We start from the raw sequence: 17396 nt of genomic DNA on the forward strand, positions 1-17396 counted from the left end.
GGGTGGCTCAGTCGTTAAGCGTCTGCCTTCGGCTCAGGGCGTGATCCCGGCGTTGTGGGATCGAGCCCCACATCAGCCTCCTCCGCTGGGAGCCTGCTTCTTCCTCTCCCACTCCCCCTGCTTGTGTTCCCTCTCTCACTGGCTGTCTCTATCTCTGTCAAATAAATAAATAAATAAAATCTTAAAAAAAAAAAGAAACACCTACTGGAAAATACTTTTTCTCCTTGATAAAAACAACGACAAATTCAAGAAGAGCCTGCCCATGACTTCTTATTTTTGGCTGTTAGACAGTAATATGATGCTTGGAGGGAAGGTACCACCACGTAAATACTGAGGATGGAAGCGCACAAAGAAGAAAATAATCTGGGCTCTTATGACATTGTTGAGCTACTGAACCAAACCTTGGACTTCCTCCTATGTGACACAAATAAGCACCTATTGTTAAGCCACTTTGGGTCAGGTAATGTTACTTGCAGTCCAAAGCATCTGTCCTTATGAACAAACCACATCTCTTAACCACTTCTCCATCAGGGCAGTGAGATCCCAGACACTCATCTCGGAGTCATTACAAATGTATGTTTTCTGATCTAAACAAGACTCTCCATGCTACTTGGAACTTGCTCTTCTTACCCTAGTCAACTTCCCCTCATGCAAGGTTACAGTTTTTCACTTCCTTCCTCAATCCTCATCACCTTTCCCTTTACATGAGGCAGAAGACCTTGTCTCCTACTCCACAGAGATAGTAAACACCAGCTGATGGAAACTACCTCAACTTCGTGGTATCCCTTACAGTACATCCACATCCATACCCACCCTTGCTTCCTTCCCTCATCGATCCCCGTGGTCCCTTCCTCCATTCTTCCACAACAGCAAGGGGGTCCCTCCTCTTGTTTAAGGCTAATCCTTCCCTCTATGCTTTGCTCATCCCCTCCTCCCTGTTTGGGGACCTTTCTCCACTGATATCTCCTCTCTCTGTCTTGAGTCTTCCAACTCTCTGACATGCTCTTTCCTGGTTCTTCCCCAGTGGTATTTAAATATGCTAAAAAGAGGTCAAGAAACTTCTTCTGCAAAAGGCCAAATAACAAATAGTTGAGACTTTTCAGGGTATGTGTGTGTGTGTGAGTGCCCCTTAGAAATCTAACAACCATTTCTAGCTCACTGGCCATAGTAAAACAGGCTGCACTCAGGATTTGACCCCTATAGTTTGCTGGCCCCTGTGCTAAAGAAAGAGAAATGGCAGATGCAAGGAAAATGGCCACTTGTACATTTCTCAATTCCTCTCTACCCCCTACACGAATATACCTACTTCTTTGAACCAAAAGTCTGCTGGGACCAATGGCAGCTGTGTAAAGATGAGGTATCTCTGGGGGAAACCCCAAAGGAAAACCTGGGGTTGAAATTTCTCCCCCACGCACCAGGTGGAGAGTCCCAAGATAAGCTGAAGAGCCAAAGATCAGACACCATCCATTCCAGGAAGCATCTGGCCCACAGGGGTCCATGGACCTCCTGGGACAGGCCAGCAGCACTCTCGTGTGTGTGTGTGTGTGTGTGTGTGTGTGTGTGTGTGTGTGTGTGTGTTTCTGTGTGTGTGAGAGAGATTCCTCTGGCCCCAAGATTAACCCTGTTACTAAATCTAGAAGGGAACAAGGAGACTGGGGAACAAGGTGCCTCTGGTGTGCAGAGGCACCTCTTGGGGTGGAGAATCCATCACCTTCTGTCACTTGGGAAACTGCCCCTGCTTAGAGTTCTCAACCCCAGGTCTGGGCCCCAGGACAAAATAACAACACTGAGAGGTCCCAGCAGCTGGAAAGAGGGTGGTCTGATGTAACTGACACCCATCAAATTGAGCTGCTGGAGTAGACAGACAACTTAAAACAAGAATAATTCCAGGGGCGCCTGGGTGGCGCAGTCGTTAAGCGTCTGCCTTAAGGCTCAGGGCATGATCCCGGCATTTTGGGATCGAGTCCCACATCAGGCTCCTCCGCTAGGAGCCTGCTTCTTCCTCTCCCACTCCCCCTGCTTGTGTTCTCTCTCTCACTGGCTGTCTCTCTCTGCCAAACAAATAAATAAAATCTTTAAAATAAATAAATAAAATAAAATAAAACAAGAATAATTCCAATAAGAATTGAACACAATAAAATAAGAATGTAGGGGGCGCCTGGGTGGTTCAGTCGTTAAGCGTCTGCCTCCGGCTCAGGGCGTGACCCAGGGTCCTGGGATCTAGCCCCACATTGGGCTCCCTGCTCCGGTGGGAGCCTGCTTCTTCTTCTCCCACGCCCCCTGCTGGTGTTTCCTCTCTCGCTGGCTGTCTCTCTCTCTGTCAAATAAATAAATAATCTTTAAAAAATAAATAAGTAAATAAAGAAATAAAAATAAAATAAGAATGTAAGGAGATTCGAGGACAGTGCCAAAATGCTCTATGGAACTAAATAAAAATGGAATAATTAAAAAGAGAAAATTTTCTGGATTAAATAAAGAAGAGTGTGGTCACTGTCAAGAACCTAATTAGTGGCTTGGAAGACCATGTGGAAGAAACCTCTCAAAGCCCAGAGCAAAATGCCAAAAGATAAAAATTATGTAGGAAAAAAAAATTAGTCTGGGAGTCCCAAGAGATCTGACATGAGAATAATAAGAGGTTTGGGAAGAGTAGCTGGGAGGCATTCAGGTCCCTTCTACCCAACAAAATCCTCCCTGCTGCAATTAACTCTCTCTTTCTTCCTCTCTCTCTCCCTCTCTCTTCACAGCCAAAATTCTAGAAAAGTTGTTTACGCTCTGCTGTCCCCACTTCCTCCCACCCCCTCACTGCTCAGCCATTACGTCTCATTTCTGCCTCCAACACACCCAGGGATGGCTCAATGTCCCAAGTGCTTCCTCAGTGCTAAGGATGGAGGCTTCTCAATCTATTTTAACTTGACATTTGGGTCACAGTGGACTCCACTGGTCCTCTTCTTTTTTTTTATAATCAAGTATTTTTTCCAGGTTTATTGAGGTATAATTAACAGATAAAAGTTGTACACACGATGGTTTGATCTGCTTACGCATTATCCCCTCTTCTTCTGGAAGCTTTCTCTTCTCTTGGTTTTCCTACTGCACTATCCTATAAGGTCAGTCAGCTCATCCCATTTGCCCAGCATTTTTCATCTTTTTTTTTTAAATAATAATTTTTTATTATATTATGTTAGTCACCATACAGCACATCCTTAGTTTTTGATGCAATGTTCCATGATTCGTTACTTGTGTGTAACACCCAGTGTTCCATGCAATACGTGCCCTCCTTACTACCCATCACCAGCCTATCCCGTTCCCCCACCCCCCTCCCCTCTGAAGCCCTCAGTTTGTTTCCCAGAGTCCATAGTCTCTCGTGGTTCATTCCCCCTTCTGTTTACCCACCCCCTTTCTTCTTCCCTTTCTTCTCCTACCAATCTCCCTGCTATTTCTTATGTTCCCTAAATGAGTGAAACCATATGATAATTGTCTTTCTCTGCTTGACTTATTTCACTTAGCATTATCTCCTCCAGTGCCGTCCATGTTGCTGCAAATGTTGGGTAATCGTTCTTTCTGATGGCTGAGTAATATTCCATTGTATATATGGACCACATCTTCTTAATCCAGTCATCTGTTGAAGGGCATCTCAGCTCCCTCCACGATTTAGCTATTGTGGACAATGCTGCTATGAACATTGGGAGCACTTTTCATCTTTAGCACGGGGAGTCCCACATCCCAGGAACCCCGCCATCCCAGGCAAACCAGAACCACATCATAAGCCCATCTTCTCCTATCCCAGAGTGTCTCGATTTGGGTTCCCCCAAGAGCAAACACTGAGACAAGGATTCAAGTGTAAGTAGTTTATTTTTGAGGTGATCCCAAGAAACATCAGCAGGAGGGTGAAGAAGTGAGCCAGGGAAAGAAAGGCAGCCAGTACAAGATGTATTCAAAGATGTGTTATCAAGGAGGCTACCACTGAAGACAATGGAAGCTTAATCCTAGCGGGGTCTCCTGGATGAGCACAAGGCACACACCTCAAACTCATCTCATCTGAGGGGTGAGGGAGCTGAGGTATGTGTACACCAAGTCCAGGCTTTGGTTGAGAGCTCTTCCAGAAACCATTTCCCTGATGGCACGTCTCACCTGCCATGTGCCAGACCAGGAGGACTCTGGTGGCAGTTGCTGGCCATTAGAAGTCGCTGAAAATGGAGTTGCTCAAGGATCTAAGTAAGTCATGGCCACATCCGCTGCACACAAGATTCTCCATTCTTGAACTTCAGCAAGAGTTCATGAACCACCTAATCCAGATGTGTTCAGGGGCACCTGGCCGGCTCAGTCGGCAGAGCACGTGACTCTTAATTCCGGGGTTGTGGGTTCGAGCCCCACACTGGGTGTAGAGATTACTTAAAAATAAAATATCTTAATAAATAAATAAATGTATGGGGGTGCCTGGGTGACTTAGTTGGTTAAGCATCTGCCCCTTAATTTCGGCTCAGTTCCTGGGATCAAGCCCCGTGTCAGGCTCCGAGCTCAAAGGGGAGTCAGCTTGAGGATTCTCTCTCTCCTTCTGCCCCACCCCTGCTTGAGTGCTTTCTCTCTCTAAAATAAATAAATCTTGTTTTTTAATTTAAATAAATAAATAAATGTGTTCATAGCATTTTTTTCTTCCTCAGCTCTAGGTAATAATAACTCCATCTTTTCTGTTGACTAAGTTGAAAACTTTGGGGTGACTCTTTACTCCTGTCTTTCTCTCATACTCCATATCCAATCCATCAGCAAATCCCATTAGTTTTATCTTCAAAATAGATTAATTTTTGTCCTAACTGGTCCCTTTCCCCTCTCACCTGCATTATCGTAATAGCCCCAGGAGAGCCACACAGATTATCATCAGTAGACCCAGAACTCCATTCCTAGGCTCCTACCTCAGCCCACGATGTCTGTTCCACCACACCATACTGGTCTCTTTCCATAATTGCCAGCCAAGATAAGAGCTACAAGGTTGGGGCCCACAGGAATAATTCAGGTTTACAGACAGTCCCTTGAAAGGTGGCAGATGCTGTAGAAAGAGATCAACCATTGGAGACACAGACTGAGTCCAAAAATCAGCTCTGCAACTTATCCACTCAATGACAATGGGCAAGCCTCCATTTCCCCAGCTATAAAATGGGGTCAGTAATTGTTCCAGCCGTACAGAGTCATTGTGAAGATTCAGTGGGAGTTACTGTGTCTATCTAGCCCATAAAACGTGCTGATAAACCGTGGTTTTTGTTATTTTTATCCACCAAGAATGTCCAACCTTTGCTCCCCTGGACCCAAAGTGGTAAAGGGGACCTCCGTCACACTTATCTCTCTACCTAAAATTAGACAATCATGAGAGATGTGGAAGGGAGATAGGTTTGAACCAGCTCCACTGTGGAACGCCCCCAGCATGACTCAAAGATGTGACCACAGCCCCATTTCCCCATTTTTCAACACACTGGGGGAAGCTGAAGTTTCCTCTTCTGAGATGCAGAAACTTCCCCTGACCCAGAAAAACAGTCACTTGGACCAGCGGCCCCCTGGGTAGAGGGCTTAGAATGGGGTGCCCACCCACTCTGCAGTCTGTAGTCTACATGGGGGGCTGGTTTCAGTACTGGCGAGTCGGGGCAGGTGTAGAGGTGGGAGGAGACAAGTAGAGATGGGAACAGGAAATGAGGTGAATGCTACCCTCCCCCACTGCCCCTCTGCTCAGAGCCTCTTTGCCATAATCACCTGCTCTCAGTCAATGCAAGGATTCTGCTACTCATCATGGGTAGTTGTTGATCAGTAAATTGATCAGTTTGGAGAATATCTACCTACTTTTGGATACGATTCAGGGATGGTCCAAAGGGATTGCCGTGTTGTGTTGTGTTCAGCTGCAGGGTAGTACCAGCCCCCTAGGGGGTGCTTTTCATTGTCATAATCACTGGAGGAACACCAGTCAATCAGTGGGTATTAGAGGCTGAATTGCATCTCCCCCAAAATTCATGTGTTCAAGTCTTAACCCCCAGTATGTCAGAATGTGACTGTACCTTGAGGTAGGGTCTTTGAAGAGGTAATTAACGAAAATGAAGTCATTACAATCAGCCCTAATCCAATATGACCTGTGTCTTCATAAACAGAAGAGATTAGGACACAGATACACACACGAGGGGAAGTCCTTGTGAAGACACAGGGAGAAGAGGGCCATCTAGAAGTCAGGGAGAGACGTCTCACCAGAAACCAACCACTTTGACAACACTTGATCGCAGACATCAGCCTCCAGAACAGTGAGACAATGCATTTCTCTCATTTCAGCCAGTCTACGGTGCTTTATTATGACAGCGAACCAACAGCGGGCAAGGACCACGCCGTGAACTGACATTTTGAGTTCTAACGTGGCAAGAGCTAATAGCCCAAGAAGGTCCCCTCAGAAGTAAAGTGAGTTACTTCCTCAAAGATCTTTACAAACCACACACAGCCTCAAGTCACCGGCAGGTGGAGAGCTCCACTGGGGTCCTGGGAATCTGAGTACACATTGGGTGAGCAGTCTTGCCTTTCAGCTGGTCTGCCTTTCTAGAAGTTTCACAGGACACGTCTTGGCAGAGGCCTGATTCTGCCACCTGGCTGGGAAAACCTCACCTGAGGTACGGAGAAAGTCGCCTGTCAAGAATAATGCTGCCCCCCTGCTTCCCGGAAGCTGTTCTGCATCAGGTGGGCTCCCTAAGTGGGAGCCCCGTCCCAGCACACCACGGTCCAGAGGAGCCGGAGTGTTTTCAGCTCCAACTCAGTCATGGTCAGACCCGGAGCCCCCAGGCCAGCACTGCTGCCTAAGAGCCATGATCGGGGACTTGGTGAGTGTCCTCAGACCCCAGAACTGGCAGACAATCCCTAAGACCTGGTCCCCCTCCGGTGAAGCACTTGCTACAGACTGAATCGCGGGCTCTCACCCAATTCATTTGTTAAATCCAACCCAATGTGATGCGCCTTTGGGAGCTGATTAGGTCATGAGGGTAGAACTCTTGTGTCCTTATAACGGGGATCTAGAGAGCTCTCACCCTTTCCCGCGTGGGAGAACACAGCACGAAGATGGCCATCTATGAATCAGAAAGTGGGCCCTCGTTACATCCTATGCCTTGATCTTGGACTTCCCAGCTTCCAGAATTTCAATAAATAAATCTCTGTTGTTCATAAGCCACCCAGTTTACAGTTTTCTGATAGAGCAGCCTGAACAGACTAAGACACCATCTGATTGAACAAGCCCACGGGGTACCTGGGGGGCTCAGTCGTTAAGCGTCTGCCTTCAGTTCAGGTCATGATCCCTGGGGTCCTGGGATCGAGCCCCTCATCGGGCTCCCTGCTTAGCGGGGGAGTCTGCTTCTGCCTCTGCCCCTGCTTGTCTGCACTCTCTCTCGTTCACTCTCCCTCTCAAATAAATAAATAAAATCTTAAAAAAAAAAAAAAAAAAAAGAACAAGCCCTCAAGTCCTCGCCCTAGGAATGCTCTCACTTGCACCCACGGGCACTTGCAACACCCAAGCTCCTCGTTCCATCTTAGGTATATCCATGTCGGCTCATGGAGAGGCGGAGTCTTCCGTGGAAGGGCAGGAGGCTCTCATCCCAAGAGCCGAGGGGCACTGGGTATGGACCCACACCCACCCTCAGCCGTGGGGTTCAGCAGGAACATTTCCGCTCACAGATCCAATATGTACTCTTGTCACAAGAGAGGTCATTCCAGGTGCCACCTCTGTTCATGCTGGCACAGTCCTCATCAAAGATGTTGTTGGGTTCCTCTGGGTCCCAAAAGCTGGACAGAGGAAAAGCGGGCATGAGGAGGGATGAGTAGATGGAGCTCAGAGGGGGGTTTCAGAGCATTATATGTGATACCGTGACAGTGGATACATGACATCATACATTTGTCAAAACCCGTAGAATGCACAGCATTTAGAATGAGCCCTAATGTAAACCACAGACTTTAGTTCATAATAATGTCTCCATATTGGTTCATCACTTGTAACATGCGCCACACAGAATGCGAGAGGTTAATAATAGAGGAAAATGTGTGCGGGAAAGAAGGAATATGGGATACATTTCTCTGTACCTTCTGCTCAAATTTTCTGTAAAAAATAAAATCTATTAATTAAAGAAAGAATATGGGGGGAGAGAAGGAAAGGCCTTCGTGGTTCAAGTCTCTTCCATCCTAATCTTGTCTTCAGCTTTTCAGAATTACGTGAAGCCACCAGGTTATTCCCTTCACCGCAGCTTGTCTGCTTTAACTCAGCCGCACCTCCCCGTTCGCCAGGACAGTCCCGGGCTCCTGAATCCGTTTCCTCCATCTACTCAGTTTCTGCCTCTTCTTACAAAGAACTCTTCCTTCGCCCCCATAGTCCTCCCAACCTTCCAGGTACTGTAGTGTCTTAGATCACATTCCCTTAAAGCAGAGCCTGATTTGGCGATTCAGGTGCGTGGGATTTACTAAGGGTGCTCTCGGGAGAGGAGTGGGAGAAGCAGGATGGGGCGGGGGAGGAGTTGAGCAGGGATGTGGCTTCAGCCTGGTCTAGCCTCAGCCTGACCCGACGGGGAAATTCTAGGGTACGAATAGCACCCCAGAGTTATCTCGACTTGTGACAAGGGATCCAGCTTCTCTCAGCCACTACCGGGAGACCCCACTGGGAGTGGAGTGACCTTCTAGCTGAGCGGGGCTGAGGACAACTCCCCAGAGAAACCATAATCGTGAGCCTTTAGCAGTCAGCGCCCCCTGCTGGGGGAGGGCTGCACCAGCCCCACGACGGGGTCTGAGTGGGACACCCACAGCGCCGCACTATGCCACGCCCTCCTGTTCACAGAGTTGTACCGTCCTCTAGGAATCTTTGCTTTTTTTTTTTTTATGTTTTTTTATTATATTATGTTAGTCACCATACAGTACACCCCTGGTTTTTGATGTAAAGTTCCATGATTCATTTGTTGCGTATAACACCCAGTGCACCATGCAATACGTGCCCTCCTTACTACCCATCACCAGTCTATCCCATTCCCCCACCCCCCTCACCTCTGAAGGCCTCAGTTTGTTTCTCAGAGTCCATAGTCTCTCATGCTTCATTTCCCCTTCTGATTACCCCCCTTTCTTTATCCCTTTCTTCCCCTAACGATCGATCTTCCTAGTTCTTATGTTCCATAGATGAGAGAAACCATATGATAATTGTCTTTCTCTGCTTGACTTAGTTCACTTAGCATTATCTCCTCCAGTGCCATCCACGTTGCAGCAAATGTTGAGAAATCTTTGCTTTTTTTTTTTTTTTTTAGATTTATTTACTTATTTCAGAGGGAGAGAGAGAGAGAGCATGAGCAGAAGGGGCAGAGAGGGAGAGATAATCTCAAGCCGACTTCATGTTGAGCATGGAACCCAACAGGGGGCTCAGTCTCACCACCCTGAGATCATGACCTGAGCTGAAACCAAGAGTCAGACGTTTAACCAACTGCACTGCCCAGGAGCCCCATTCTTCCAGGAATCTTTAATAAAAAATGAGATCCCCTGTCAGGACACTAATATCTCTAATATATAAAGAGCTCTTAGAAATCAATAAGAAAAAAAATCCTGATAAAGGGAACCCTGGGTGGCTCAGTCGGTTAAGCATCTGCCTTCAGCTTAGGTCATGATCTCAGGGTCCTGGGATTGAGCCCCATGTCAGGCTCCTGGCTCAGTAGGGAGCCTGCCACTCCCCCTGCTTGTGCTCTCTCGCTCTCTCTTTCTGACAAATAAATAAATAAAATCTTTTTTTAAATCCCAATATAAAAATATACCAACGATACGAATAAACAGTTCACAGAAAAATTAATACCTGTGGCTATTAAACATATGAGAAGATACCCAATCTCAGTCATTATAAGAGAAATGCAAATTAATACTATATTGTGATTCCATTCAAAAATTACAAAAGTTTGATAAACTCTTGAAGAAGAAAAACATAGTCAAGCCAGTGAAAGAATAAATTGGTATAACCACTATGGGGGACAATTTGTTAACATTTACTTAAAATACAAATACATACACTCCTTGAGAAAGTAAAGTGTAATGGCCAAGAGTATAGACTTTAAAGCTAGGGTGGCTGGCACTGCCACCTGCTAGCACTCTGACCCGAGGCAGGTTGGTTAACCTCTCCATGATCAGTCTCATCTTTAAATTGGAGATGATAAGAAATAAGATAAAATAAGATGGCGATGATAACAGTACTTTCCTTACAGGATTACTAAAAAGATTAAATAAGTGGGTTAATATATGTAAAGTGCAGAGAGTTAGAGACAGAGACACAGAGACACAGAGACCCCACTCAGCCTCTTGGCAAATCAAAAGCTTCCTCTCCCTCCCGCCATGTAGCCACCCTTCCTTTCTTTTTTCCCCCCAACCACTGACCTGAGGACGTAATGTATTTGAGCAGTTGTGCTAAAAGGAGGAGATATTGCAATGGAGGAAAATTTAAAAGGTACGGGGACCAGGAGCCCTATCGGCAGAAAAGCACCCCTGAGCCTCCTCAATCCAGCCTGGCCTGGGATTCTAGAGAAACTTCTGGCTCAGACTGCACAAAGACCCACAGGGAGCAGAGACCTCAAGAGCCCTCCATACTTGCCTCAGAGTAACCGGTGACCCATCCAGCCACTTCCAGTCCCCTTCGCGTTCCCTGTCATTCAGCCCCAGCCAGTATACCCGTGGAGAGCCATGAGCCTTGGACACAAAGTTCTGCAAGTACAATTCAGCCATTCAGCCATTCAGCCATCAATTTAATTACATCAAATGTAAATGGTCTAAAAACACCAACTAAGAGCCAGAAATTGTCAGATTGAAACAAGACCCAACTATATGCTGTCTACAAGAAATCCACTTGAAAATAAGGACAGAGATAGATTAAAGTAAAAAGATGGGGAAAGATAAGCCATGCAAACATCTGGGCTCAAATCCCAGCTCTGTCACTGGCCAGTTGTAAGGGACCACAGGCAAGTTTCTTAATGTCCTGTGCCTCAGTTTCCTCATCTGTGAAGTACAAATAATACGTACTTTGTACAAATGGTTTTGCTGTCTAATCGTGGTAGCACCAAGTCATTGCAGTTGCTTACAAAATGCCAATTCCCCACGGGTGGGACTACTTCCCTACCACCTAAAAGCATAGGAGGACCCATGTGACTTGCTTTGTGAGTACAAGTAAGTGGAAACTTTCCGAGTCCCCTTATACTTTCACCACTGAGCTACGGGGACTGTTACTGTGGCAGAACATAACCTCTCCTGACTCACACACTAATTTACAGGGCTGTTGTGAGGATTATGTTAATGTAAGATATAAGATGTTTAGAATACAGCCTGGAGAATAGAAAGTGCTAAGAGAGAGCCATTATTATATCTCCAGGTTAGCAAAACAACTGAGACTCAGAATAAGAAACACAATCAGGATTTGAACTCAAGTAGGGTCTGTCCTCTTAACCTTACTATTAAAAGTCTTAGTGGCTCAAAAGCAATTCCAACTTCTCTCCATCCAGGCCAGGGAAAGATCTGTGAATCCCACGGATTCTCAAGGGCTTGGAAGGGACCAATCACCTGTTCAGCAAAGCTACTGATGATGACCAAGTGAGAGTAATTCTCCTGGCAGAACTTCCGGGCTTCATCCCATGATTTGGTGGTTGAGGAGAAGTAGTAACACTTGCCCTCAAAGGGAAGCCAACCCTCCGGGCAGGTGACCCTGGTACAGCCTGGGGACAGAATAAGAGGCTGTCAGAATGGCCCCAGAGCCAGGGTCATGTACATGGTGTGCCATATACAGTTGTGCAGGCTGTGCACTGCTCAACTCCAGGGGGCACCGTTCAGACAGACTGCAGTGAGACTCGTCCCCATGGATTTGTGCAATGTGCCAGCCCTGTCATGCCCTCCATCTCAGGACAGTACCCCAAGTCTCACTCACCTAATAAGCCCCGAAGTTCTAATAGGGACTGGTTGGTGTTAGTTCTGATGTGGTCAATGTCCTTCTTCAGGCCAGCTATCCCTGCCATGCCAGTCACTGTCAGCAGAGATAGGCTGGAAGGTTAGAAACCCAAACCCCCCATCTATCCACCCACCCTCCACTGACTGCAAACACACTAGACAGAAGCAAGATCTGTGCTCCCCACTGCACCCTCTTTCTAGTGGCTGGTGCTAGCACTCAAAATAACACGCACAGTGCCTAGAGAGAGTCCTAGAGTGGCTCAGAGGTGGGATTGATCTCTGAGCCTTGGGGAAGAGTGGAGATGGTGGACTTCCTGGAGGAGGTGGTTTTTGATGGAAGATGGTGACTCAGTATCTGTGAGAGGAAGAGAGAGCCTCCATAGGCAGGGGCCACCTTGGAAGCCGAGGTCCAGAGGCAAGTGTGTTGGGGAAGGCTGCAGCGGTAGAGGTCAAGGCAACCCTCACAGGAGCTAAAGCTCAAAGTAGGATGAGGTCTGATGTCCAGGGCCTTGAATGCTAAGCCAAGGGTTTCGTGTTGGACTCTGGGCAGTGAGAAGCCAACAGCGGGTTTCGAGCAGAAGAGTGGCTTGATCTGAGATGTACGGAGAAGGCATGTGCATAGAATGGAACAATTTTTGACTTCAACAAACATGGTGAAGGCCATGCCAGCCCAGAAGACTTTGCTGCAGCTAATGCGTGTATTCCCACTACTCCCACACAAACATGCCCTCTTCCAGCTTGACACCCTTCCCTCTTACTCACTGCTATTCCCCGTCCATCTCCAGGTCCAGTCAGTTTTACTTCCTAAACCTTTCTGCTCCACCCACTTCTCGCCATCCTCATGGCCACCACTCTCATCCAAGCCATCACCACCTCTCACCTGTTCAACTGCACCGTCTTCCTCCCTTGTACTTACGATGTTGCCTCCTACCACAGGGCCTTTGCATATACCTGGAACCCTCAACCTCTCACCTGATTAAATTTTTCTCTTCCCTCACTCAACTGTAGCACTCTTTTCCTAGGGAAGCCCTGTATGACCCCCCAAAGATAAGGTCAAGATCCCTAACTAGATTTTTTTTCATAGAATTGTCTTCCTTTGGGGGCGCCTGGGTGGCACAGCGGTTAAGCGTCTGCCTTCGGCTCAGGGTGTGATCCCGGCGTTATGGGATCGAGCCCCACATCAGGCTCCTCCGCTATGAGCCTGCTTCTTCCTCTCCCACTCCCCCTGCTTGTGTTCCCTCTCTCACTGGCTGTCTCTATCTCTGTCAAATAAATAAATAAAATCTTTAAAAAAAAATTGTCTTCCTTTGGACTCTTCATTGAGATTTGGAATTTTATGCTCATTCGAGTGACAATTTGGTAAATGGTTCTCAATACCTGCCTGTGTTATCCAACAGAAATAAAATATAAACCACATACATAATTTTAAACGTTCTAATGGCCACGTTTTTTTAGAGTCAAAAGAAGCAGGCAAAATTAATTTGAATGTTATTTCTTTACTTATCCCAATATATCCAAAGTATAATTTCAATGAGTAATCAATATGAAAGATTATTATTATTAATAATATTGTTGAGATATTTTACATTCTTTTTTTTGTAGCAAGTCTTTGACATTGGTGTGTATTTCACAATTACAGCACATCTCAGTTCGGAATGACCGCATTGCAAATGCTCAATAGCCAGTGACTCATGGCCACCATATTGGACAGTGGAGGTCTAGACACACATGCACACACACGCACACACACACACTCCACAGGAACAGGAACTGTGCCTGATGTGTTCACTATCCTACTCATGCCCCGATACCTAGCACAAGGCTTGGCAAAGATGGGATTGGAAGTGGTCTTGGAGTTGGGTTTGAGGGGTCACACGGGGTGTTCAATACGCATGGCATGAAGGGACAATTGAAAGCACTCACCATTTGCTCGCCACTCCATCTGCTGAAAGGTTAATATCCTTAGCTCTTCCACCATCTCCTGGTCTATGAGGAAGAATCCATCTTGAGCCCAAGTCCTCCCGTGCCCCATGCTCAGCTTCTCCCCATGCCCCACCCTCTTCCTACTCACACTTAATCAGGGTCACAGCCAGACCAGTGCATCCCAGGACCAGTGACACCACCACCAGCATGCACAGGTACACCACCAGTCTCTCTTCCTGGTAGCACCCAGGACACATGGACTTCCGACTAAGCTGGGACACTGGAGTTACTGGGGGATGAGGATGGGGGCAAAGAGACCAATATTGGTGCTTTAGAGAGTGAGGAAGAGACACTTGAGCGTCTCTCCAAAAGCAGAGGGACAGAGATCCGTGGTCATGACTGTATCACCAGACAGGGTCAGCTAGAGAGGGTCAGGGGGAAGGAACCCTGAGGAAGCCCAGAAGAGCACTTGCTGTGCTCCAGGGCCACCCCTTCCCCAAACATAGCCCCCTCCCCATCTCCAAATAAAACCACACCACCATCCCATCCCCACTTCCAAATCCACCACCATCACCATAACCTAACGCAACTACAGCCCCACCTGGAACGCTGAAGGGAATTTACTGTGTGCCAAGCAGCCCGTCACATCCTTATTATCTTATTGGATCCTCACCCTTATGACATACACGTGACTATTATTCCCAGTTGGCAAGTAAGTGACCTGAAGGCTTAGAGAGGTCATGCGTGACTTGCACCCAGCGCTGCTCCTAACATGTATGACGCATTGTCTTATACTCTCCAGCGGCTGCTGCCCAAGCTGCTCCCCATTCTAGGGTCTTTGCATCAGGGGCAGAGAATGTTTCCCATACCTTAACCAAGTAGGCGGTGGGGCCTGAAGAGTATCAGGCAGACATCCTATATCCCTCAGGGTCTGGTCTAGGCTCAGAGAGGAGGAGCTTCTGAAAGGACACGTTTCTCTGCCCCAGAGTCTCCCTCTAGGGAGTCCCTATAGGTCTGACTGAAGCATACTTGCAACCATGACAGGGAAGCTAGGGGCCCACCTGGGGGGGCATGAGGACTTACTAGCTGGAGATGGCTGGAACGGAGGAGGCTCCAGATTGACACCTGGAAGAAAGGGAGAGAAACATTTATTCAAAACTTGTTGGGGGAAAGAAGTTGCTGAAACACTCGGTCTTCCAAGATCAACATCTCTCCCATTCCCATCTGATTTGTTCTCTGGTCAGAATGGGGGAACTGGAGGGAAGACCTCCAGGTGTCCCCTCCCAAACTTCCTAAAGGATCTTCCCACTGCTCACCCAGTTGAGGAGATGTGCGGGAGACAGGGTTCAGATCCAGGCCTAGAAGGGGTCAGAAAGACAATGGTTATGCAGACCAGGTCTTCAGCCAGGTAAACCAAAAGGCCCCAGCCCTCGATTCTCACCTTTGATCTTCGGGGACTTGCAGGGAAGTGGAGGGTTCTCCATTTTCTTTCCTGGGTGGGGAGGAGGAGGAATGGTTGCTCAGGCCCAGAGCAAGGCAAAGCCAGCACTGGGTCTCCAGTACCCCCAGCCCCAGCTCACCTGCCCTCGGAGGCCTAGGCGGAGCCATTGAATCTGCAGAAGAGAAGTTTAGAATTAGAGCTGGTATGCAGATTGGAAACAGATCAGAGGCAGTGATGGAACCAGGACTGGGACTAAAATGGAGGGCTATGGATAGGTTTGAGCTCAAGAATGGAATTGGGGTTAGAGGTGGGGACAGGGTTCAGATAGAGTGACCAACCATCCTGGGTCATCCAGGACTTGCCCAGTTTTCACGGGAAGTCCCACATCCCAGGAAATCACTCAGTCCTGGGGAACCTGGGACAACTGTTCACCCTCAGTTAAAGACACAGGTGAGTTTGGGCTGGGGTTGCAGTCAAGGCTGTAGTTGGTGGGGATGGGGCTGAAGATGGGTTGGGGACAGTGATGGACGTGGCAGTAGGGTTGTGATTCAGGATGTGGTGGAGGTAAAGATTGGGAATGGAGCTGCACTGGGGGAGGGGGGAGGAAGTCACAGTTAGGGTTTAGTCGTGCTGAAGTAGAGTGATGACTTTGGATTTGGAAATAAAGATAGGGGTGGAGATCGGGCGGCAGTCGGAGACGGGGAGGGGGCTAACTTTGGGGAAGGGATAACACTGATGAGGAGATGGTGGAGTCCCACCTTGGTGGTGGCTTTGAGAACTGCACTAGGACCGAGTGAGAGCCAGGAGACAGACAAACAGCCGAGCCTTGTTCACCTCCTACCTCATTCTGAGCCCCACGGTGCCCAGGGACCCCAGGTTGCTCTCTCTTCAGATTAAGTAGTGGTGGACACGGTGCCCCACCCTGCATGGAATGGCCACTGTCCAAGGACACCAGCTCAGCACAGTCAACCCCCAGGGACCCCAGCAGAGTTAAGGCCTTCACTTTTATACCCACTTATCAGGCTCTTGTTGAGTCCTGGGCCAGGCACGGAGCACCCAAGTCTAAAGGTCAATCTGGGCCCTGCGTGTGAACGCGAGGAGGTTGGGGAGCCGCTGGTCCACTCACAGTTTTATGAAACACCAGCTTTCGTGTCTCAGGACCTTGCCTCCGCCAGTTCTCTGCTGGGCTTCTCTTCGTAACAAACTCCAACTCATCCCTTAAGTCCCACTCTAACATCCCCTCCTCTGACCCCAATCCTCCCACCACTCAATTCCCGTCAAGATTTTCCCCATTCTCCCTACTCAGACCTGCTCCCCTGAGGCTGTGCCTAGCACTGCCTCTCCCATCGGACAGAGACACCCTCAAGGGCAGGTTGGAGACACAGGTACTCCTGCCCGCATGCTGCCTTGCATGAGCTGGGTACACGGGAGGCTGACTGCGCGTCTATAATGCCCAGCTAATGCCCAGCCAGTGTGCCCTGGGGACCCTGCTTTCCCCAGGCTACAGACCACCCATTCCTCCACCCAGCCTCTGAGAAGTCCTCTTACCTGGCTTGGGAGGAAGGTCCTTGTAGGGCGGTGCCATGTTCTCATAATCATCACCATCCTCCTCCTCTCTGGTCCCTTCCAGAGGAAAGGCAAGTGAGAGCCCAGCCCATTCCCTCCTCTGTCCCTCAGGCCCCCGTTTGCAGCCACAGGGTGGGGAATACTGTGATCCGGGTCCCGAACATTCCTCGCCCCCAGCTCAAGCCTGGCCAGGGCCATACCTGGCAGGTCCTGGCACCCAGAGTTGGTATACGTGTACATGGCTGCAGCTAACGCGGGAGCCTTGAGAGGGAGAGCCGGAGCCGGTCAGCTTCTGCCCCTCTGCGTCCTGCTCAGGTGCCGGGGGTTTCTCTCAGTTCCCTTTTTCGTCAAAAGTCAAGTGCATGCAAATCTACCTTCAGGGGAACCACCCAAACCACGTATACACACACACTCACACTCACACACACATTCACACACACACACATTCACACACACACACACACACCTTTCTCCCAGTTTGGATTCATGCACAGAAGTGACAAAGACAGCAACCCCTGCC

General features: G+C 48.3%; 1 protein-coding gene across 1 annotated transcript; it reads right to left on the reverse strand.

Moving 5' to 3' along the window:
• Positions 1-6160: 6160 nt before the first annotated feature.
• Positions 6161-17396, reverse strand: CLEC17A (C-type lectin domain containing 17A). The gene is made up of 12 exons (XM_045811990.2): positions 17077-17396; positions 16859-16933; positions 15450-15482; positions 15311-15361; positions 15186-15227; positions 14953-14994; positions 14018-14158; positions 13870-13932; positions 11927-12022; positions 11566-11717; positions 10607-10716; positions 6161-7788 (listed from the first exon to the last, which is right to left on the reverse strand). Exons 1-12 carry the CDS (start codon positions 17114-17116, stop codon positions 7656-7658), a joined length of 978 nt encoding a protein of 325 aa, XP_045667946.2. The 5' UTR covers positions 17117-17396; the 3' UTR covers positions 6161-7655.

The sequence above is a fragment of the Ursus americanus genome, chromosome 14 (assembly GCF_024610735.1).
Source record: "Ursus americanus isolate L20-20 chromosome 14, mUrsAme1.1.p, whole genome shotgun sequence".
Lineage (NCBI taxonomy): Eukaryota > Metazoa > Chordata > Mammalia > Carnivora > Ursidae > Ursus > Ursus americanus.

What these genes read in the sequence shown, in the direction of transcription:
- CLEC17A (XM_045811990.2), bottom strand. Translation starts at nt 17,116, where the DNA reads ATGTACACGTATACCAACTCTGGGTGCCAGGACCTGCCAG. An exon ending in CCGCACATCTCCTCAACTGG is followed by an intron (nt 14,995 to 15,185) that starts GTGAGCAGTGGG and finishes CCTTTCTTCCAG; the next exon opens with GTGTCAATCTGGAGCCTCCT. An exon ending in GATGGAGTGGCGAGCAAATG is followed by an intron (nt 12,023 to 13,869) that starts GTGAGTGCTTTC and finishes CTCTGCTGACAG; the next exon opens with TGACTGGCATGGCAGGGATA.